The sequence below is a fragment of the Mustela erminea genome, chromosome 9, assembly GCF_009829155.1.
Source record: "Mustela erminea isolate mMusErm1 chromosome 9, mMusErm1.Pri, whole genome shotgun sequence".
In the NCBI taxonomy this organism is placed as follows: domain Eukaryota; kingdom Metazoa; phylum Chordata; class Mammalia; order Carnivora; family Mustelidae; genus Mustela; species Mustela erminea.
The window spans coordinates 83,329,666-83,354,984 of record NC_045622.1 but is presented as its reverse complement, the minus strand read 5'-3'; the positions used below and the strand labels follow the sequence as shown (position 1 = coordinate 83,354,984).

The 25,319-nt window shown below is 35.7% G+C and overlaps 1 protein-coding gene across 1 annotated transcript in view; it reads left to right on the top strand.

Annotated features, from left to right (window-relative positions):
* Positions 1-25,319, top strand: part of DCDC1 (doublecortin domain containing 1) — a 452,779-nt gene that overhangs the window by 58,068 nt on the left and 369,392 nt on the right. The window contains 1 exon segment of the mRNA XM_032359359.1: positions 19,202-19,295. Within this exon segment, the coding sequence (XP_032215250.1) occupies positions 19,202-19,295 (94 nt within the window).

The window sequence follows — 25,319 nt, the reverse complement described above, 5'->3', positions numbered from 1 at the left end:
TTCATTTTTAAAATTATAAGTCTTAGGGGCACCTGGGTGGCTTACTTAGTTAATCATCTGCTTTGGGCTTAGGTCATGATCTCAGGGTCCTGGGATGGAACCCCACAGCTGGCTCCCTGCTCAGTGGGGAACCTGCTTCTCCCTCTCTTTCTGGCCCTCTTTAACACTTATATACTCGTTCTCTCTCAAATAAATAAAATCTTAAAATAATAATAATAATAATACCTAGAAGAACCCTTGCTTCTGGAATGAGTAAGTAAAGTGGAAAATAACTAAGATTCCTTTTTAAAAGTATACATATGCATTTTTTAAAAAAGATTTTTACTTATCTGACAGAGAGAGATCATATGTTGGCAGAGAGGCAGGCAGAAAGAGTGGGGAAGGAGGCTCCCTGCTGAGCAGAGAGCCCTTGTGGGGCTTGATCCCAGGACCCTGAGATCATGACCTGAGCCAAAGGCAGAGGCCCAACTCACCGAGCCACCCAAGTGCCCAGGCACCCCTCCACATGCATTTTTAAAAGCAAATCTAGATGGGTCTAATAAAAATCATGTAACAATCAAGCAAACTTTAAGAAACAAATTTTGTCATATAAATGCATGTTTTTTAGGGGGTATGTGTATTTCCCAGATCATCTTTGATCTGACAAAAATATGGAGGAACTAATAGGAGTTTGAAGAAAAAGATTTTTTTTACAAGACAGGCTAATAATACCAACTAAAATTTATTAAATATATATTAGAGAGACAGTGAAACATAACCAACCCGTCCAGGTTTTAATCCTGGCTTTGTCATTGAATCTATGAGACTTTGGACACTTTACCTTCTCCGAGCCTCCATTTCTTTTTCTTTCTTTCTTTTCCTTCCTTCCTTCCTTCCTTCCTTCCTTCCTTCCTTCCTTCCTTTCTTTCTCTCTTTCTTTTTAAAGATTTTATTTATTTATTTGACTGAGATCACAAGTAGGCAGAGAGGCAGGCAGAGAGAGAGAGTAAGAAGCAGGCTCCCTGCTGAGCAGGAAGCCTGATGCGGGGCCTGATCCCAGGACCCTGAGATCATAACCTGAGCAGAAGGCAGCTGGTTAACCAACTGAGCCACCCAGGTGCCCCATTGAACCTCCATTTCTTCATCTAAAAAAAGTGGATAATAATAATGCCTACCTCACAGAAATGATAGGAAAATTCAGTATGGTTTTATGCATGGAGTAACAGCACCCAGAAAGTTCCCAATAAATATATGCCATTCCTATCTTTAGAACTAATAAATATACATCTACTAGAAATTATTCCTTTTACTAAAGGGAGAGATTTGTTATGAAATCGATAGGTATAAATCATTTTGTTATGCCAGAGTATTTTCAAAATGACTGTTGTTTGAAACGGGTGAATAGTTGACTAGATAGATACTGGGAATTGTTCTTATTGAAATATCTATTTCTTCCTCTTCTTATTTTTGTGGTTACTTTATAACCACAACTGGGTGTTTACTGAAAATCTAAGAAAACAGGTTTTATTTCCTTATTATCTTCAGATTTGGATTATGAGTTAAACAAGGATATTACACACCAGAGTAAATTGTTAAGGCAAGTTGTAACATCTTCCCTGGAGATTTTGAAAACTAGAGAAGAGGGACACATCTCTTGGATTGTTAAAATGCAATCATTCTTGGAGATAGAACCTAGATTAGATAACCTCTTGAGTTCACTTCGGTTCAATCTTTGTAATTCTATGCCTTGGTGGTAAAATGAGGGTAATAGTCACTTTTAAAGATTACATGTTCTTAGATGAAAGGTTGAGTATAAGTAAAAATGTCACTGCTATTTTGCTCTTTGACTCCAGAGAGATATTTATTTAAAAGTGGATGATCAAGCAATTCTTTAGCTTATTTTTTTTCTCCTTACAATTTGTAAAATTTAAAGAATTTTCGCAATTTATAAAACTTAGGACATGATTCAGTAATACACATATTTGTACCGTTTTGATTAAATATCACTTTGATTAAATAGGAATATAGTCAATAATAATGTTTTAACTTTGTGTGATGACAGATGGAAACTATACTTATCATGGCGAGCACTGCGTAATATATAGAACTGTCAAATCACTATGTTGTACACATGAAACTATATAACGTTGTATTTCCACTATATACCTCAAATAAAAAATACTTAATAAATAAATACCATTTATACAATCAAGGTAAAGATTAGGAAGCAACAGAATCCTGGCCCTGATTATCAATAGAATTTTTTGAAGAGAAAAATAAGTCTACCTAATTATTTTGTAGATAAAATTTACATTTTGAAAGTTTATTAATAATCACAAGATAATGCTGTATTTATAGATTAACTACCGACAGTAATAGGAATAAAAAAGTGGCATTGTCAGAGGAGAAACACAAAATATTTCTCTTTTATGATAAAATATTAGGAATGTCAGGGATTAGAAGCTATTTTTAGATTATTATGAAGTAATAAAAAACTGAAATAAACTGTAAAAGACTCTACTATGGTGAAGGCTATTGCAGTGGGACAAAGAGAAAATTATTGAAGATGGTGGTAAAGTAAGTTAGTTAAGGCATAAAAGTCTTCTCTGAGCTCAGATGGAGCCATAGGAAAATGACTATACTTTAATCTTAAGTGCCAAAGCAGAAGGAAATCATTTACTTATTTAAAAAGGTTAAGTAATTAAGAAATTTGACATGAGGGCAAAAGTGATATATTTCTTTACTAAACTTGGGATATCCCAACTATGGCCCATCTCTCTGAAACTTGAATTAGATGATTTTAGAATTACTGGGTATGGTTTAATAATAATACAGCACCTGCTACTGTGAGGAATAGGCTAAACATATGTATCCAGGGTTTGAAAAAGATATTAAGGGGTGCCAGGGTGGCTCAGTCATTAAGCATCTGCCTTTGTGTCAGGCCATGATCCTAGTGTACTGGGATCCAGTGCTGCATCAAGCCCCACACCAAGCCCTGCATGGAGCCCTGCACTGGTCTCCCTGCTCGGCAGCAGGCCTGCTTGTCTCTCTTGCACTCCCTCGGCTTGTGTTCCCTCTCTCTGTGTGTGTCTCTCTCTCTAACAAATAAATAAATAATCTTAAGGGGAAAAAAAAATATTAAGAATAATTTGGGGCACAAGATACAAAGTTAATGGAAAATGAAAAATAACTGCTCCAGATATTACTTTTTAAGTCTAGCATAGTGATTGGTGGATAAGTTTTATTTTCCATCAATTATCTCTTAAAGTCATTGTCAAAGAAGTGGCATTAACTGTACCGATTATTTTGTTATCTAGAATATCATCTCCTTTATGAGAAATCTTTTTTTTTTTCTCAGCACTTAATAGTTATGTCTTATTTATTTGTTTTTTTGCATGGTTTTGTATGTGCTATCATAATGGCATGAGATTGCAATGGTGAAGAAGACGAAAAAGATAATGAATGAATGAAACAATGGAAAAAGGACCCTGTCCCCTTGGTCCAGTTTGAACTGATTGTTCTCTTTAACCTATATTCTGGGATTTCCCTGGACTATCAACCTGGAGATTATTTTTTCCTCTCTTTTCTGTTGGATTCTCCTCTGTCTTCATTTAGTCTATTAGACACATATTCTTGTTGCTTTCTAAGAAAAAGGACATGGGAGATTAGTTTTTTGAGATCTTGGGAAATCATTCTTTCCTCCAAATATTAAAGGTATTGCTCCATTGCTTCTTGTTTCCAGTGTTGCTATTGAGAAGTCTGATACCATACTGATTTCTCATCCTTAAATGCAGGTGACTTGCATTTAATTTTTCCCCTCCAAAAACATTTAGAATTATTTCTTTGTTTCCCAGGGTTCAAAAGTTTGTTTTGTTTTGTTTTTTAAGATTTTATTTATTTGTTTGACAAAGGCAGAGGCTTTAACCCACTGAGCCACCCAGGCACCCCATATATGTTGGATCTTCTTAACTGAACTTTCTTATCTGAGTGATTTCCTTATCTTTACCTTCTAACCTAATGAATATTTTTGTTTCTGCTTCCTTTACTCTCTATTTTCTAAGTATTTGGTTTTTGTTTGTTTTGTTTGTTTTGTTTCTGTCTTTCATGTTTCAGAGTTTTCTTAAAGATGGGTTAATCTTCCATTAGTATTTAAGTGAAGAGCTCAACACCAACTGAAAAGCTCTTGAGCATAAGAATGTCTTACTGAGAGCATCTGGGTGGCTCAGTGGGTTGAGCCTCTGCCTTTGGCTCAGGTCATGGTCTCGGGGTCCTGGGGTCCTGGGATCAAGTTCCACATCAGTCTCTCTTCTCAGCAGGGAGTCTGCTCCCTCCACCCCCGCCTGCCTCTCTGGCTACTTGTGATCTCTCTCTGTCAAATAAATAAATAAAATCTTAAAAAAAAAAAAAAAAGAATGTCTTACTGAGACATGGGTTGCATTGGAAGAGTGTTTTGACTAGGATTTTTCTTTACGGTGGGAGAGTGGCTAATTCTCAGTGTTTGTCTTTACTCTGGGACTAATCAGTTTCTCCAGCAAAAATCTGCCAGTTTGAGCAATCTCGTAGCCAAGTGGATAAGGGGACTGAGAGCTGTACTTTCAGCATGTAGATTTTCATTTAATGTCCCTCTTTTCAGTAAGCTGCCTTCTTTCTCAGCTCTGCCTGGTGCCTGTGATTTCAGGGTTCCTGTGGTTTAGCTTCTCCAGACACCAAATCTCCTATCTTCTTTTCTGATGGCAAAAGTATAGTTAACTGAATGCTTGGTGTTCAAGGAGGGTTTGGGGACTTAACTGCATTTTATAGTAATAGTCAACTTATTTTCAGCCTATTTTTTAGAGTTATCTGATGGCTCCAATTTATGAGAACCTTTCTGGGGTTTTGCAGTACAAAGCAAGTTTACTTCTGCTAGCTTCAGTTTTGAAGTCTGTGGTCTGCTAAATAAATCATTTACTACGTATTTTTCCTCTAGCTCCCAGAATTTTTGTTACTGGAGTTTCCTTTCTGATTCTCTCCCTTTCTTTTTTAATTCTTTTATTTTTATTTTTTTTCATTCTTTTATTTAACATTGATAAAGCTGATTTTTTTAGATGAAAAGATAATTCTAATATCTACTTCCTAGCCCAGTGGATAGTTTTGCCCAGTATGTTGGGGTTTGTACATCTGATTTGGAAAACATAGTTTCAATCTACTTGAGTGAAAACAGAATACTTTTTTCTGTCATCTCTCCAGACATAAGATACTTATTGCAGATAAAGGGTCTTCAGTGTTTCTTCAGGTATGGTCCACAGAACATCTGCATCAAAATCATCTAGACTATACGTTAAAATTTCAAACTGTTGGCCCTCATTCCAAGCCTATTGAATTAAGAACATCCTGAGCGTGTGGCCTGAGAATCTGAACTTCAACAAATGTGTCCAGATGATTCCTAGCCTCACTAAGTTTGAGAACTCCTGTTCTGGTGTTCTAAAACTTCAAATTTACTAATTAATTAATGGAAATCTTCATAGATTCCTTGTTTGTTTTCCTATACTTGTGTTGTGGTTTATGAGAAAGAAATAAGTTATATGACATAGAAAGCAGGTTATGGGAAATTAGATTACTAGTTGCTAGCTTAGAACTGATGCAGGGAGTTAAATCAGGAAGAGAAAAAATTCTACAGGTTAGCAGAAGGTAGTCCATGTGGCAACTCTAACTTAGCAGAAATAAATATTCCCTTATTATTTATACGTAAACATATTTCATTATAGTGACTTTTCCCTGTTACTTCTAAAAAACAACATGAAGATTGAGAGAGTATCTTATATGTGACGTTAAGGTATAAATAAATCAAGGGCACCCTTAAATCAAAAGAAAATCCAGACTTTTATGATGCTCACATTTGTTAATCGGGAAAATGACTCAGTAAGCCTAAACATAAAAAGCCTTCAAGAAAATATTTAAGTTTAAAATGTATAAGTCAATTGAAAAAAATACAACATAATAACATTATTATGGAATGTTCACACACAGATCAGTAACTATAACAGATTTTTCCAATAGTGTGGGTAAAGGAATTTAGAGAATATTTTAAGAGATTCAAAAGGGAGCACCTGGAGTAACAAAATTTGATTAAGGATGCTCACCATGGATTCCGACAGGGGAGGTCATGCATAATTAGTATCTTAGAAGTTCTTTAAAGAGCTTTTTATGGTAGATGAGGAAAAACCCATTGATAAAATATTAAAACTAATATAAACTAATATATAAAATAATAAAACTTATTGTTTTAAAAACTAGTCTAGTGTACAGACTAGGGATTAATATCATATTTTAAGATATGAAAGCTGATTTTTTTTAAATACAGAATTTGATACTGGAGTTTATTTTCAAGAGGCCAAGTGTCTTCTATTTTCAACTTCAATGTTATACAATTGGATTTTTTTTTTAAAGATTTTATTTATTTATTTGACAGGCAGAGATCCCAAGTAGGCAGAGTGGCAGGCAGAGAGAGGGAAACAGGCTCCCTGCTGAGGAGAGAGCCCGATGTGGGTTTCGATCCCAGGACCCCGAGATCACGACCCGAGCCGAAGGCAGAGGCTTAACCCACCGAGCCACCCAGGCGCCCCTGGATTATTTTTGAATCTTATAAATAATTATTTGGTAATCAGAATTTATTTTCTTAAATAAAATCCTAAGTGTGGGGGGCAGGAATGTGAATTTCATCAGCTGAAATAAAAGCAAATGAGAATTTACAGTTTGCAGACTTATTTACTTTACAATAAATACTTAACAACAGATAATCCTTAATATTAAGATCACAGATTTTATGAGATAATCTAATTAACCAACTCAGAAAACTGAAACTTAGAGAAGTTAGCTGCTCTATCCAAAATGGATCAGTTGGAATGGCTAGGACAAGAACCCATTTTCCTAGTTCAGATTTTCTCCATTATAGGAAAGTGCCACAAGTTAGTTTTTTATGACATTTTTAAAAAAAGATTTTATTTATTTATTTGACAGAGAGAGATCACAAGTAGGCAGAGAGGCAGGCAGAGAGAGAAAGAGGGAAGCAGGCTCCCTGCTGAGCAGAGAACGCAATGCGAGACTCGATCCCAGAACCCCGAGATCATGACCTGAGCCGAAGTCTCAGCCCACTGAGCCACCCAGGCGCCCAGTTTTTAATGACATTTTAATTCTTACATTTCCTTACTTAAAAATGAGTTAACATAACCATGAAAAAATGTGCAATATCTGTTCACAGTCATAACAGAATAACTAGTATCAGAGTAGCCATCCCATTTTATTTATTTATCTTTTTAAAAAGATTTATTTATTTATTTATTTGACAGACAGAGATTACAAGTAGGCAGAGAGGCTGGTAGAGAGAGAGAGGAAGAAGCAGGCTCCCTGCTGAGCAGAGTGCCAGTAGATCCCAGGACTCTGGGATCATGACCTGAGCGGAAGGCAGAGGCTTAACCCACTGAGCCACCAAGGCACCCCTAGCCATCCCATTTTAAACAACTGGGATTGGACAAAATATACAAAACAATGATTTTTAGATATTGCATCATGAGAAGTCAAGCTTGAGAGAGGAAAAGTTGAAGCAAGTCCTACAATGTACCCCATCTTTATACATAAAACTGTGGTATAAGGAAGGAAAATCCAAGAGAAGCACAGTGGTCTCTACAAGCTGAGGAGAAAGACATCAAAGTAGTGGGAGGTGGAAATGTTGGAATTTTCCATGAAATGCCATAAATTAAGGAACTACTTAGATAAGACTTCCTAAAAGTTGCTTGGTGGTACCCTTATATCTTTGGCTAAATATTGAGTTGTTCATGCACGAGGTAAACTCCATGAGGCTTGGTAGAAACAACTAACTACCAGGGAAAAAACAACTAATGGAGATGTGAAAAGGAAATAAGGGTAGGAATACATTTGTGTTTTGACGTGTCATAGGAGAGAGATTTTATTAAACATGTGGGAAATTCACAAAGATTCCCAAAAAGGTAATCATTGTCCAGGAGAAAAGTCAGTTCAATAGAAACAGAGCCCCCATATAGACTTAACAGTAAAAGACACTTAAAAAAATTTTTTTGTGTGTGTATTTATTTGAGAAAGAGAATATGCACAAGCAGGGGGAAGGGACAGAGGGAAAGGGAGAAGCAGACTCTCATCTCAGCTTAGTAAGGAGCCTGATGTGGAGCTCCATCCCAGGACCCTGGGATCATGACCTCAGCTGAAGGCAGACACTTAACTCACAGAGCCACCCAGGTACCCTAGTAAAAGATAAAGACAAAGTGTGAAAGACATTTTGAAAGCTATTGTAAATATGTGAAGGAATTAAAAAAAATGAATATTATATGAAAAGAAATAGAAACTAAAAATAGAACCAATGGAAGTTCTAGACCTGAAAAATACAGTATCTTTTTTAAGAGAACATTTTTTAATGAAAACTATATTTTTCAAGACAAAAACAATTTCTTGAGAAAATACTTTTTAAAATTTGTGCAAATCTATTTTATGCTTATCTTATTAGAAGATTCTACATTTAGTCTGCTTTGGTATTTTGATTTAATTTTTTTTCATTTTTTAATTAACATATAATGTATTACTAGCCCCAGGGGTACAGGTCTGTGAATCACCAGGTATTCACTTCACAGCACTCACCAGAGCACATACCTTCTCCCATGTCCATAACCCAACCACCCTCTCCCTACACCCTCCCCCTAGCAACCCTCAGTTTGTTTTGTGAGATTAAGAGTCTTCTTATGGTTTGTCTCCCTCCCAATCCCATCTTGTTTCATTTATTCCTTTCCTACCCCCCAAACCCCCCATGTTGCCTCTCAACTTCCTCATATCAGGGAGATCATATGATAATTGTCTTTCTCTGATTGATTTATTTCACTAAGCATAATACCCTCTAGTTCCATCCACGTCATCGCAAATGGCAAGATTTCATTTCTTTTGATGGCTACATAGTATTCCATTGTATAAAAATACAATATCTTAAAAGGAAAAAAATAATCCATCAGATGGGTTTAACAGCAGATTAGACATTAGAGAACAAAAGATCAGTGAACTTTAAGACAGGGCAATAAAAGCTATCCAAACTGAAGAATAGAGAAGAAAAAGGAAAAGACTGAAAAAAGATGTCCTTTGAAGAATCAGTATCATTTCTGTGCCCTACAGCAGCCAAAGTGCTTTTAAGCCTTTCCATGCTGTGTAGTTTGCATACACCTATCCCAGTGAAGGGGAAGGAGAAGTGTTGCAAGAAGATCCATTCTGTACTTTGCTGAGAAGGACAAAGGGCCTTCCATGAAGGACAAAATTTACAGAATGGGTGTGTGGGAGAAAAAAAAAATACTGTAGATTTTCAAAGTGCATCTGCACAACCCACAGTCTTCTCCCCAGCAGTGTTAACTCTGCATTTTTACAGTGTAGCGTGTGTGTAGATTTGGGCTATTACTGGCATATTATTTGGGAGTGGGAGGATGGAGGTGGGAAGGACCAGAGATGGGTAGGATCATTTTTGTTAAATTTGGAGCCTGATTGGGGAAATGGTGAAGCAATGAAAAGAATAAACTAATGGTGTGTCCAGAATATTTTATATTTTCCAAAAAGCCATTGGCAACCTAAATGAAGGCTGCGAGAGGCTATTTAAAAACTGTGAATGCCTGAAATTTATAAGCCCAGGTGTTCCCTGCCTGAGCTTAATGCTGTTCCCAATAAAAAACTAGTCCAGTTAATAAGTTACCAAAGTTGCCATTTTGGGGATGGAAACGGTTCAAAGTGGGAAAGTCTTATTAGAGCATATACATGGGCAGGTGGTTCTGCCTACCCTAAGAGCAGGCAGCAAGGACCCCTGGTCTTAGGGTAGAAAATTCCTGAAGTCTGTTATTTGAACTTTGAACTCTGAAATCATTCTTGATGGCCAGATTTAGTCACTAACAGTACAAGTTCACCAAATCACTTCAAGATTTGAATAATTTCAAAAGACCTGGTCTCACTTTAAACTTTCATACTAGAGCAGTGGTTCACTTTAAAATATAAAACAAAACAATTATTTTTTAAATCCTCAGAATTAACCAATACCCAAAATGCTGCCTTGAATCATGATATCCATCAGTTCTTGACATCATCTAGGTCTGCATCTAGAACTCCATTGCAAAATCTTTTTAGGCTCATGTTAGGTTTCTGCGAAAACTTGGTTTAAATATAAACTTAATACTACATTGTTATTTTTTGACTTAATGAAACTATAGAATTATGATCCTTAAGAAAAACAAAATACAAATTGTGCTATATCCATACCAAGGAATACTCTTCAGCAATAAAAAGGAACAAATATTGTGGTAAATGAAAGAAGCTAGATACAAAACAGTACTCACTATATGATTCCATTTATGTGAAATTGTCTAACAGATAACACTTCTCTAGTGAACACTGATCTAGGGATCAGTGGTTTCCTGGGGCCAAGTGGATTGAATAGTGATTGGAAAGAGCATGAGAAATTTTGGAGAGTAAAGGAAATATTCCATATCTTGATCGTGGTGGTGGTGGTTACACAGACACATTTTTTTCTTTTTTTAAAGATTTTTTTTTTACTTATTTGACAGAGAGAGTGAGAGAGCACAAGCAGGGGGAGAGGAAGAGGGAAAAGCAGGCTCCCCGCTGAGGAGGGAGCCTGACACAGGTTTTGATGCCAGAGATCCTGGGATCATGACCTGAGCTGAAGGCAGATGCTTCACCGACTGAGCCACCCAGGTGCCTCAGATACATTTTTTTCTATCTGCATTAAACTGTACACTTAAAATAGGTACAGCTTATTTCATGTAAATTGTACATTAAAATAATAGTTTTAAAAAGGAAATAATAGGGCACCTGGGTGGCTCAGTGGGTTAAGCCTCTGCCTTCGGCTCAGGTCATGATCTCAGGGTACTGGGACTGAGTTCTGCATCAGGCTCCCTGCTCGGCAGGGAGCCTGCTTCCTCCTCTCTCTGCCTGCCTCTCTGCCTACTTGTGATCTCTCTCTGTCAAATAAATAAATAAAAATCTTTAAAAAAATAAAATATTTTTTTAAAAAAGGAAATAATAGTATGTTTGGCTTTATTAACATTTTAAAGTAATCTGGGCTATTTATTTTAAGAAGAGATCAATTAAGTATAGAATATCTCAAGAGTATATTTTAATAGATTACTTGGAAAATTTCCTCTGGTTATCTACTTCCCATTCACATTTTAATAATAAAATGCCAGAACACCTACATTTCAAATTCACCAGAAATAATTGCTTTTACAAATCATAGTGATGTTCATTATTAGTAAGAGCAAATAACTAGATTTGGCATGCATTCTTTCATCCAGTTTTATGAGAAAAAGACAAATAACTGGCCAATAAATTTATTTCCAGGATTTATTCAGAAAAATACCTTTAAGTTATTTAATAAGATGGGTACAAATTCATCCCAATCTCCTGGCATCTTCAGGTTGAAATAATGATCATAATTTTTATTGTAAGTCATTATAAAATATTGGTCTTAGCAGAGAGTTATGCTTAGTACATTTTATTACAGTTTAATTCTTTGAAGATTCACAATGTATTTGACAGTCTTTTAGTTAGCAAAAAAACTATAACAACAGATTCCCTTTCTCAAAGTATTCATGATGAATTGTATTCTCTTCTACTAAACAAGTACAATTAATTGCCAAAGGTGAAATATTTTTAGTAATCCAATGAATTTCATAATTATCCATTAATTTTCACTATTTTCAGCTTGCTAAATTTCTTTTAAAATTCTTCTCTGGGTTTTTAATGATTTTCTTCTTAGGTTTATATAGTGAATACTGTTGTAATCTATTTGCTGTACAAATACCCATTGAGTTAGTTGAAACAGTGTTCCTCATTTGAGGAAGCTGGGCCAAAAAACATCTTTTTTCTATTAGTAGGATGATAGCTGCTAATAACAGAATCCTGATTTAAACAGACTTAAGCAAAAAGGAAGCAAGAAATCCAGGAGTAGGATAGTTTTAAGCATAGCATGATAGGCCTCCAGTTAGATTTTATTTTTTATTTTTTTGAGTTTTATTTAAGTAATCTCTACATCCAACAAGGGACTTGAACTCATGACCCTAAGATCAAGAGTCTCATGCTGTCCCAACTAAGCCAGCCAGGGACCCTTCAGTGACGTTATTTTTAATTTTCTGGATTTTATGCTCCTTCATATGTTGGTAACAGGCCAGGTACATAGCCTGGTACAATTTTGACCAGTGGCAGAAAGACTATCTATTCCTTATGAATGATGAAGCATTTTCCAGAAGCCTTTTCTCATGTCTCATTGGCAGAACTAGATTGTGCCTACTCCCAAACTGACAGGAGGCATAGGACCACCATGATTGACCTAGATCAATCAAGGTAACTATAGCTTACCTCAAGTCCAAAGCTGTAAAAGTGAACCTCTAAACAAAATCAGGACAGCAAGGATGAGGCAAAAAATGAATATTGGGTAGGCCACTAAGAGAAGTACTATGAATGTAAGGAGATTTTCTTATTTTATTTCCTAAGGTCAGTGTAAGGTTTGGGCAGTATCAAGGGACCATGGAGTTTGGTTAACTATGAATAATACTAATGCTGATGTCATTTTTGTGATTTTTTAAAATATTTAAAATTGTAAAATTTATTCTTAGCTCTTAGGCCATACAGAAACAGGCTGTGGCCAGAATTAGCCCACGATGTGTAGGCTGCTGACCCTTGCCATAGAAGACCTTTTGAAAACGGTTTACGGGAAAGTATAAATCAGGGCTTATACTTCTGAATGTAAACATATAAAAACATGTCTTTGAGGAGAATGGACTTGTTGGATCTAATGGCTTGTCTATTTGGCTCACTTGGCCATGGGTGATACTGAGCTCTCTCACTTGGACTGGGATAAGGACATTCCAAACCCAGAGGCTCTAGACTGTGTAACCATACCACCTCCATGGTAACCATTCCAGAAACTGCAAACTTTGCACCAGATATGCCAATGGTTAGAGGTAACTCCCAGAACTATTAACAGATTAAACGAAAAAGAGTTTGTAGAAAATCTCTTCCCAGCTGCTTGTCAAAAAGTCTGGTTTTACAGCATGATGGCTTTAAATTTCAGTATCAGAAGGAACCTAGCCTGAAAGAAATTAACAAAATGTGAATTTGTAAAAATAATATTTTAACAAGTTTAACAGGTACAGATGAGTGGAAATGGTATTTTAATTAACCTTAATATTACAGCAAGATGACACTGTTAAATAATTGTGAATTATAAGAATGACCTGACAAGTAGTGGCTTCATTTCAGGGCTTTTGACAGAAATTTGTATTGATACTAATTCATACCACTGATAATTTACTCTGAGAAAATGATTCCTGAAGGTTGGCACTGCTTAAACGCTCTAAGGATCTTTCATCCTGAAAGTAGGAGAGAATGACAGTGTTGCTGATGCATTATTAATTTCTAGTATCTGACTTTCTAATCCTGGCTTTTAAACTCATTTAACTCTTAAAATTTGGCTTGCACAAACATTTTTACTGATATTTTGGCACAATGAAAAGAGGGATCTTAGAGTTAGAAAGCTGTGTAATTTTACTTGACTGATTTTTTTTTAAACACTAAGACAGCACTATTTGAAATAATTTTTTAAATCATTGAAATTTTAGTTGAAATAAATGGGACCATCTTTAAATAGCTCACATTTCGTTTAGTTTAATTGGGAAATTATAACTTTGGAGAAGGATATTTAGATATTTGAATGTTCACTAGTAACTAGAGAATATAATTTGTTCCAGAGGTCTTCACTGAACTTTTAAGAAATAGATTTTTAATATTAAGAAATTGAGCACTAAACATAAAGAATAGAAAGAGCAAGAACATGGGGAACCAAAGGAGGAGGCTCTATGGGACCAAACATAGATTCTTAATAGTGATGAGAGAGACTGGCTAAGGAAGAACATGTACTGAATTGTCTCCTGTTAATATTTCTGACAAAGAGGGTAGTGGTGGTGGTAAAAGGATAATCCCTGGAGACAAAGTCACATGGAATAAAGCGACCAATAGGAGAATTTTGCTACTCAGAGGTGAACTGTGTCAGTAAAGTATCTTTAAAAACACAAGGGTGGATCCCATGCCCATGTCAGGAAGTACGTTTCATTCCCCTTTCTGTCTAAAGTCACAGACAAAACTCCAATTTCTTCTGATAACTTCTCTCTTCTATTTTGAATATTGCTGTACAAGCATTTTTAGTAAAAGTTCCAGCCCATGGATAAGAATCCAAGGTGAGCTTATATGTAGTAATCTCTAAAGAAATTAACCCAAAAGAGTGAGAGGGAAGGCGGGAAGAGTGACATTTGGAGTCACCAGCGTTATAACCTTTTTTTATTGAGTGGCAAGGACCAGTCCCAGCCATGGGTCTATTCCAGTTAGATATTCCAAGGAAGAATTGTATCTGACTTGTGAGAACACATGCTGTTGGTCAGGAACTGAACTCCTGCACTGATACCCTCCAAATAGGCAGATTGGGGGTCATAGATTTGCTCCACATGACAGAGTTTATAATCACTTGTGAAATACATTGCAAGAACATTGTTATTTAGGTAAAGCACTCATATTGTGAATATTTTCATCATCAGTTAGAGGGTCTGGGATTATTCTTGTAACTTCAGTCTTACTCATAAACAGATATGCCTTCCTGATTTTGAGAAAAAGAGTAGCAATACATTTCTGAAAAATTGCCCAAAATTGGATTGCAGCTAGCATGCAAGAAACACACACAATTCTGTGAATGCCTATGGGACTTTGTGGCTCATGAGAACATTATTGGTCATGTGTGGGGTAGAATGAAGGCTGAGAACCTCCGACGTAATCCAGTAAAGGCCAATTTGCCAAATTAAGTTAGTCAATTAGATATTTGCTTTTAAATGCAACACACATCACTTGATACCGCAATTAGATAAAGCAAATTAGACACAATGTTTGAAAGTTGTTCTCCAGACTGAAAGGAAAGTACAACTTTGTCCTTATATACACATGAAGCTCTTTAAATATGTTTGTTGTCACAAAGAAAATGAGTTGGTTGGGCTAGGACTAGGATTACAGTTTCTAATTTTAAAGTAGGGATAGGGGCATCTGGGTGGCTCCTCAGGTGGTTAAGCATCAGACTCTTGATTTTGGCTCAGGTCATGATCTCAGGGTCATGGATCCAGCCCAGAGTAGGCCTTACCCCTCTCTGTTCTGCTTGAGATTCTCGCTCTTGCCCTCTACCCCTCCCCCCACTCAGGCTCACATGCTCTCCTTCTCTCTCCGTTTCTCTCTAAAAATAAGTAAATAAATCTTTTTTTTTTTTTTAAGATTTTATTTATTTATTTGTCAGAGAGAGAGAGAGGAGCAAGTGTGAGCACAAGCAGACAGTGGTAGGCAGAGGCAGAGGGAGAAGCAGGCTCCCTGCTTAGCAAAGAGCCCGATGCGGGACTCGATCCCAGGATGCTGGGATTATGACCTGAGCTGAAGGCAGCCACTTAACCAGCTGAGCCACCCAGACGTCCCAGTAAATAAATCTTTAAGGTAAAGATAAAATTGAGCGGAACCGGAGGCAGGGTGTTAACAGCAATGAAAAGATATTCTTTTTATTTTGTAATCATGTAATCCACGTTATCTTTCAATAGTTTTAGGTTACACAAAAGCAGTAGTACATTATATCCATTAATAGTGAAAATAGAAGACAAAGTATTTTCAATTTGGATTTAGAATGTATTATATACTTTTAAAAAAAGATTTAATTTAATTATTGTATTTTATTTATTTTTTAAGTCAGCTCGATGCCCAGCATGGAGCCCAAAGTGGGGCTTGAACTTAAAACCCTGAGATCAAGACCGGGGGCTAAGACCAAGAGTTGAACACTTAACTGACTGAGCCATCCCAGTGCTATTATTAAGTATTCTCTAAATCCAATGTGGGGCTTGAACTCACAATTCCAAGATCAAGAGTTGCATGTCCTACCAACTAAGTCACCCAAGCACCCTTATTATATACTTAGAAATGGATATAGTGATTCATGTTTGGGGAGTCACTTTCAAAAATCTAATAAAACTTGCATGAGGTTACCTGATACTCTCCAGCACACTTTGTTACTTTAATTTTTCTCATGCTGTGAGTAGAACTTTCCCTCTAACTGATGCATGTTTAAGTCTTCACTGACGTTGAAAAGGTCATTGTTACAAGGGCTATAACAAGACAGATCAAAATATTAAAATATTTGAGAAAACAGGGGCACCTGGGTGGCTCAGTTGGTTGAACATCTGACCCTTGATTTCAGCTGGGGTTCTGATCTCAGGGTTGTGGGATCAAGCCCCATTTGGGCTCCATGCTGGGTGTGGGATCTGCTTAGGATATTCTCTTTCACTCTGTTCTTCTCGCGGCTCACTCTCTATTTCTCTAAAATAAATAAATCTTAAAATAAAATAAAATATTAGAGAAAACAACTTTACAATATTAGAAACCACTGAAAGAATTTCTTGAGATTCAGACTTATGGGAAACCTTGAAATGTAGTTTATTAATTTCACTTTTTTGTACCCAAACAACCTAAGTTATCAAGGTGAACTGTGATCAGACAATATAATTGATTTTAGGACACTTGGGAAAGAATTTAAAAACCCAAAGAAAGTACCTTAAGACCTAATTTATTTATTTTTATTTATTTTAATTTTTAATTAAAGTATAGTCGACATATTTGTTTCAGGTGGACAGCATAGTGATTCAACATATATATACATTACAAAATGCTTACCATGATAACCATATGCTATCTGTCACCACACAATATTATTATAATAGTATTAACTATATATCCTATGCTGTACTTTTCATTCCTGTGGGCTTACTTATTTTATAACTGGAAGTTTGGACCCCTTAGTTTCCTTTACCTATTTTGCCCATCTGTCCACCTCTCTCCCCTTGAGCAACCCCTAGTTTTTTCTCTATATTCATAAATGTGTTTCTCTTTGTTATTGTTGTTTGTTTGTTATTTGTTTTTTATTCTAGATTCCACATATAAGTGAAATTATAGAATTGTCTTTGTCTGACTTATCCTGCTTAGCATAATACCCATTAGTCCACCCATATTGTGAGGAATGGCAAGGTTTCATTTTTTTATGGCTGAGTAATATTTCACTGTATATACATGCATTCTATATATATATGCTTATCCATTCATCTATTGATGGATACTCGGGTTTCTTCCGTATCTTGTATCTGTATCTTGGCTTCTGGATAATACTGCAATAAACATAGGGGTACATGTATCTTTTTAAATTCATGTTTTCATTTTCCTTGGGTACATACTCAGAAGTGGAATTACTGGATTGTATGGTACTTATATTTTTAGTTTTTTGAGGAATCTGTATTGTTTTCCAATTTACATTTGCACCAGATTACATTTCCACGAATAACGTGCATAAGTTTCCTTTTCCCCACATCCCTGCCAGCACTTGTTATGTATTTTCTTTTTCGGTGCTATTCATTCTGACTGCTCTTAGGTAATATCTCCTTGTGGTTTTGATTTGCATTTCCCTGATGATTAGTGATGTTGAGCATCTTTTCATGTGTCTGTGTTCATCTATATATCTTTTGAGGAAAACATCTATTCAGGTCTTCTGCCCATTTTAATTGGATTATTTGGGTTTTTTGGAGTGTTCACTTGTATGAATTCTTTATATATTTTGGATGTTAGCCCATTATTGGAAATACCTTTGCAAAGATCTTTTCCTGTTCAGTACATTGCCTTTTCATTTTGCTGATGGTTTCCTTCACTGTACCAAAGCTTTTTTGTTTGTTGTAGTTCCAGTTGTTTATTTTTCCTTCGTTTCCCTTACCTGAGGAGACGTATCTAGAAATATTTTGCTAAAGTTAATGTCCAAGAGGTTACTGTCTCTGTTTTCTTTTGGGAGTTTTATGGCTTCAGGTCTTACACTTAGGTCTTTACTCCATTTTGAGTTTTATATTTTTGTGTATGGTATAAGATAGTAGTCCATTTTCATTCTTTTACATGTAGCTGTCCAGTTTCCCCAGTACATGTATTGAAGAGACTATCTTTCCCCCATTTTATATTTTTGCCTCCTTTGTCATAAATTGACCATCCAAGTGTGGAATTTTTCTGGGTTCTCAACTCTGTTCCATTAGTCTGTGTGTCTGTTTTTGCACCAGTACCCTGCTATTTTGGTTATTTTAGTTTTGTGATATAGTTTAATAAGGGAGTGTGATACCTCCAGCTTTGTTCTTCCCTTTCAAGGCTGCTTTGGCTCTTCCAGGTCTTCTATGGTTCTATACAAATTTTGCAATTATTTGTTCTAGTTCTGTGAAAAATACTATTGGTATTCTCATAAGGATTGTATTGAATCTATAGATTGTTTTGGGTAGTATGGGCATTTTAACATTAATTCTTCCATTCCATTGATATGGTATATCTTTCCATTTATTTGTGCTAAGACCAAATTTAAAGGTAATATGCTTTCATTGTAAATTAATGAAAAATATAGAAAATAGCAAGAATAATGCCAAAATTTCCTATAGGTCTAGCATTTATTAAATATAGTATAACTGCTTTTTTAATATTCATTGCATCTTTTTCTTTTTGATTAAGATTTGTTTATGTGTTTTAGCTTATTTTTATTTTATTTATTTATTTTTTAAGTGAGCTCTTCACCCAGTGTGGGGCTTGACTTCATGACCCTGAGATCAAGAGTTGCATGCTCCACTGACTGAGCCAGCCGGGTGCCCTTGTTTTTGTGTTTTTTTTTTTTTTTAATTTTTTTTAATTTTTTTTTTTTTTAAGATTTTATTTATTTATTTGAGAGAGAGACAGTGAGAGAGAGCATGATCGAGGAGAAGGTCAGAGAGCAAAGCAGACTCCCCATGGAGCTGGGAGCCTGATGTGGGACTCGATCCTGGGACTCCGGGATCATGACCTGAGCCGAAGGCAGTCGTCCAACCAACTGAGCCACCCAGGCGTCCCTGTTTTTGTGATTTTAAAGTAAAATTGTGATCTAATAATTTTAACTGCTTTTTTTCTTTTCATATATTAGAAATATTTTCTAAATCATCAAATATTATTTTATGGTATAATTTTTATAGCCATTTAGTATAGAAAGGACTTTAAATGTTTATTTGATTCAGCCAGAGCTTACTGTAATAAATTACTTACAGGTTTTTCCCTCCCTGGGTAGGTTTTAGATACTTGCACAATGAAAATGAACCTAAATTCACCAGCCAGATATCTTTATGATTGGTATGGCAGAACAATTAAAGATATTTCAAAAGGTAAGTGACAAAAATTTTATAAACTCTAACATTTCAAAAGGTATTTACATAATTTTGCTTTTATTTTATGTATTTAAAAGGAAAACAGCTATAATAAAAGTTTAGTTTTAACATGGATAAATATGTCATTCTTATGCAAAAGGGAATTATGAAAGGGATTAATTTTGAGGAATTTTTATTTTAGCATGTGTTGGTACATTTGGTCATCTATCACAAAAGTACACTGGCTGGGTGACTTCAACAACAATTTATTTCTTATGGATATGAAGTCCAAGTCCAAGATCAAGGCCCTGGCAGATTCACTGTCTGTTGAGGGCCCCTTAACTGATTCATAGATTTCTATCTTCTCGCTTTGTACTTATTGGTAGTAAGGTCAAGAGTGCCCTCTGGGGTCTCTTGTATAAGGACACTAATTCAATTCAGGAGGGCTCTACCCTTATGATACAATTACCTCCAAATACCATCACATTAGCTTTCAACATTTGAAATCTGGGGGGACATAAACATTCAGCCTATAGCGCAGCTCAAGTTTAGGTTTAAAAGAAATGAGTATTTTAACTTTAGTAAGCCATCACTTAATAAACAAAAGCAACTGGTAAATTTTCATAATTTAACAGGCATTTTCTATGGTATACAGCTTTCAGAAGAGAAAAGAGAAATCATACTGCTGTGTTCTCAGATAAAAATATTTTTAATTGTTTTGGTTAACTTCTAGAGGTTTTCAAAAGTTATGGAATGTGTTTTAAAACAATTTCATTGCATGTCTTTGTCAAAATATGAGACCTCCATTGTATTTCTAAAAGCCCTGATTTGCTAGTCTTTAAAAACAAAAATACCATGAATTCCATATTGTACTGCTATTAAATTACTATTAGTAGTAATTGCTACTATTTATTTTTTACTTTTTGAAATTTACTTTTTATTGCTTTAGTTGTAATTACTATTACTTTAGTAGTGTTACTGTTAGTACTACCAAATGTACTACTGTTATGATCCTATCACTTCCTTTAAGTCTTAACTCCATATGCCTGAAAAGGGCCAAAATATTAAGTGGCATACTTAAACTGCAAGGCTAGATCCGGAAAGCTTTAAGTTGTTTTTAGGATATGGCTATACTGAGTACCTACATTTGTTTCTAATATCCTTGCTTATACTGTATTAAAGCAAACCATTACTGACTTTATCATTTTAATACTCCAAGTGTCTACTATTATATTTTGATACTTGTTGTTTTAACTCTTAAATTTTTTTCTGCCAGGGATTATATGTGTGTTTGTGAATTTAGAAAGTAAATAAATTGTTTCTTGGTCGTTTTTAATTGTTTGTGTTAGATATGATAATTATTTTTCATTTTATTAGGAGTTTTTATCTGAAGATTTAAAAACTTCTGTAGACATACCAATTAACTAGCTTATTACGTACCTGTAAGGCATATGTAACACGGGGAATACTTCCTTATGGTCTTTTTTAAGGGGAGGATACAGAGGGTATCATATGGAAGTTTATTTCTTCTTTCTTGCAGTCCCCCTGATCACACTGGCTATAATGATCTTTATGATCAACAATATTATATAATTGGGACACCTGGGTGGCTCAGTGGGTTAAGTCTCTGCCTTCAGCTCAGGTCATGATCTCAGAGTTCTGGGATCGAGCCCCACATCAGGCTCTCTGCTCAGCAGGGAGCCTGCTTTCCCCTCTCTCGCTCTGCCTGCTTCTCTGCCCACTTGTGATCTGTCTGTCAAATAAATAAATAAAATATTTGGGAAAAAAAATTATTATATAATCACTCTTAAACTTGCATTAACAAAATAAATAACTAACACATTTTCTTAAGATCCTATCTAGCTTTGAATTATTTCCAGCTCACCAGGAATTAAAAAATTATATTTGAATAAACTGTTAGAATTAAAACTCTAAGGAACCCTGTTAAAGGGAAAGATTTATATTTAGAAAGTTGATTTTTTCCCCTCCCAAATGCGGTATAACAGAATTACTTATCGAAACATAAAAGCTCTGACTCTGAGGTGTGATGCTTCATGGATGCCGGAGGCATTCAGATTCGTGCCTCATGCTTCACGTGTCCCAGAAGTGTGCTATTATCACATTTTAATGCATGCCTTGCCCTGTTTTTTGCATACTTATAAAAGCTTATGCCAGCTGAAATTAGCCTATGCAACTACTAACATGTGGAAGCATAACAAGTTCACTAGACTTAACATACTCAAAAAGCTAATCCTGTTGGAGGAACTTCCAGTCTGTAGCACCCTAGTCACTTAACATTAAATTTTTGCATTTCTTTTTTCTTTGTTTGTTAGTATAATTTGTGCATCAAATGATTGAAGTCCCTAAACTTTTATATTTGATGGTCTTCTGAACTTCAGCTTAGAAAAGGTCAAGTGTTATGTGAAAGTTACCTTTTAATTTAAATAATCACTAATACTCTTATTTGATGTGTGACTCTTGTTGTTTGCTTGTTTTATGTCAGATCCAAAAATCATGTCTAATGTTAAGATCATGGCAATGACTTTTTATTTATAAAGACAGATTAGAAATATAATTGTACCAAGGACTAAAAAGTAAAAGATACACAAAATGCTTCTTCTTTAGAATTATATATACTTTGAAGGTTTTTTCCTGTGCTGTGAGAAATGAGCACAATCGACCTAACACTAAACTTTTTACTTTATCAAGTCTAGTGAAACCCTTAAAAACCCATGGGTTTTGAAAATTGTTTATGTTTTTAGATTTCCAAACCATAGAAGATTTTAACAAAGAAATTTATATTGTTGTATGTGGAAAAGTTCTTTAGTTATGGCTCCTGCAAAGATCTATTCTTTCTAAGGTAAAAGAGAACTATCCACACTGTAAAGATACCATATTCCTATATGTGGTCAACATGTTAATACAGCATTTCTGCTAGAACATAATGCAAAAAATGCATTCTGCAGAATCACTCCCATCAAAATTACAAGGCAATGAAAATAATAGTGTTGAGGAAAATCATTTAAAATCTATGCACCTTAAAAACCAGAATACTAACTTAAATAATAATTATTAACTTAGGAGATACTGTAAACAGCCTGGATAGGTATCTTAGAGTACTGCTTCAGGGAATAGTAAAGCTGCACAAAAACAGCAGAGGATGAGACAATGCAGATGGAATCAGCTGGAGGGTTGAGCCAGTGGGGCTTCCTTTAAGGAAGGCATAGGAGGAAGCAAAACTCCCTCAGAGTCCTGCAAGAAACCCCAGTGCTGCAGCCAAGGTAAAATCTTTTTTCTTTCCTGGCAAAGAATAGAATTCTACTCCTTCTCTGTTGGCCTCCTTTGCCTAGGAAAAAGCACATATTCTCCAACCAAACGTCTATATTGCGTGGACATCCTTCTCCTATTGAGCTGTATGGTATTACGGAAGCATGTAACAGTGGTAGCACACATGTAGCTAGTGTCACATTTGGTAGATTTGTTTAATAACACCCTCATTCCCCCTAATATTTCCTAACTTTTTGTTCTCTTGGCTTCTTTGGCTTAATTATTCCATTATGGTGAACCAGAGAAGTCACTCTCCCTCGAGGACCTTAAGTCTCTTAGGACCTATTATTCCAGTAACCAAACCCTGCTCCTGAGTGGATCCTTCTAGATTCTGGTGGGTAATATGAAATGTACACTAGAAGATTCTGAAATGACTTAGAAAATAATTAAATTGGTTCCAAGGCCATGCTTTGAACACTGAATGTTCATTTCCTATTCCATTCTTCACCCCAAATTATACATAGTAGCACTGTCCAAAATAGCCATTTTCTGACACATTCTTCGGAGATTCTTTAATGCAATGAGATCAAATGGCAGGACTAACGTATTTCAATCACAAAATTCCAAAAACATACTCTGAACTTGAATGTTAACTCTCGTCCGTTATGGAGTTTTTGTGAAGAAATTAAAGTCAAAATTCCAAAGAAATGAAAATCTCAAGTTTTTACATTTACACAGAAGTGAATTCCAAAATCAACTAATTTACCTCTGTGAGTTAAAATCCAAAAAAAGTTCCAACTCCTCAAGTTGAAATTCAAAGAAATTAAAAGTCCTTAATTTTTATTCTTCCCTGTGTCAGCCAGATGACTTGTGGATGCCTAGTTTGAACTAGAATTCCTCCAGCAACTACCTTCTGGGCTCCTGCCATAGGTGTCATCCCTTAGGACCTGAGAAGTTGAATTAAGTCGACACCAACTTTCTCATACACCCTAATTCTAATTCTGGTGGCAAAACATCCTTCCTGCCTCAGGAGCAATACTTTCAATCCTGGCTCATAACGGCCGCTGTCATGGCCTCTGTCTATGGAATCATTTAAGCCAAAAAACCCTACTTTGTGAACACAGCTTCCTCCTCATCTTCATATCAGTTCCCATCAGAGAGTAACTTTGCTCCATGGTTTTCTGATTTGAAGTGGCTGTTTATGTTTCTGACCCTCATGGTCTTAGTATTCAGGGAGGACTAGCACAATGTCATTTCCTCCTGTAGACGGTCTTTGCTCAGTTTTTGGATGCTTCTGGTCTTAACATTTCTGTCATCTCTTTCTACAGCATGTAGGGATTTGTCTCTACTGTATTCCAATTCCTTTCAGAAAGTTTCCCTTCTCTAACAGGCACCGGCTGTATTGCTTGCTGCAGTGGACTTCTTTCTTTTCTTTTACTTTCCCTTTGCTATTTGTTTCATTCTTGTGTTTTTCTAACATATTCCTGTAGATATTTTTCTTGCAGCGTGTCTCATAGTGAGAGATATGAAGTCAATAAGCTCCAAGTTTGTCAATATCACCCTTTGTTCAAACCAGTCCTACCCATTTTCACCTCCCTGAGTTAAATAATCCTACCCAGGATGTATTTTCCCACAGTCTAACATCGAATTTTGATCTGACTCCTTGATCTATTATTGCTGTGTCTGGATCTTCTGTAATATAATTTATCTTCTCTTTGCATAATTTATCTTCTTTTTGCCTTTTCTTAATCTTAGACCCAGAAATTTGGGTTGTTCCCTAAATACTTTTTTTGAGTATTTGATATTAATCTTCCTAGTATTCCCCTTTCCAGTTTATTCAGATTTCATGAGCACTCTTTGGATAGTTGTCTCATCCTTAAAAGAGATTCTCCAATTGCTCTTTCTATTAATTTATCTGTAACATAAGTGTTACCTCTTCACAGTATTTGTGGATTCTTCCTCCTTTGGGGGATTGCTCTGACTCTACTCTCCAAGATCTTTATTTCTCTGGTTGGTTTCAATGGGTTCCAGTTAACTGTTTGTGATTTTGTAACAATTACAGTATTTCCCCCTTTTATAATAACATCTTTAAGAGTAGTCAGACTTGGATACCCTCATATCTGGCCTTCAGGATTTTAGTTCCTCTTTGTCTTATCTGTTAAAAATGCATGTTCTGGTGCACCTGGTTGACTCAGGTGGTTAAGCTTCAAAGTCATGATTTAGGCTGGGGTCATGGTCTCAACGTCATGGGGTCTAGTCTCAGGGTTGGGATGCATGTCCTAAGTGGAGTCTGCTTGAGATTCTGCTTGAGATTCTGTCTGCCCTAACCCCCTCTTGCACTCACTGTCTCTCTTTCAGTTAAATAAATAAAATAAAAAGGTGTGTTTAAATCAGATAGTTACCTTTATTCTAGATCTCTTTCTTCTTCCAGCTAAATAACCCTATCTTCTTTTATTTATTTTCATGCATATACTGCTTTATTCTGATCATAAGATTGAAGCATATTTTAAAGCCATTTTAGGGACACCTCACTGGCTCAAAAGGTAGATCACATGACCCTGGATCTCAGGGTCATGAGTTTAAGTCCCATGGTGGGAAGCCTACTTGAGACCAGTTTACTTTTTCCTCCATTTCTTCAGCAAATCTGTTTCCTAGATGTGTATTACTTTCTTCCAGTTTTTTCTCTAACTTAACTGAAGAAGATGAAGTATTCTTTTTACAACAAATCTACCACCTTTCTGTAGATGAAACCATAATTTGAGTTTCTGAAATTTA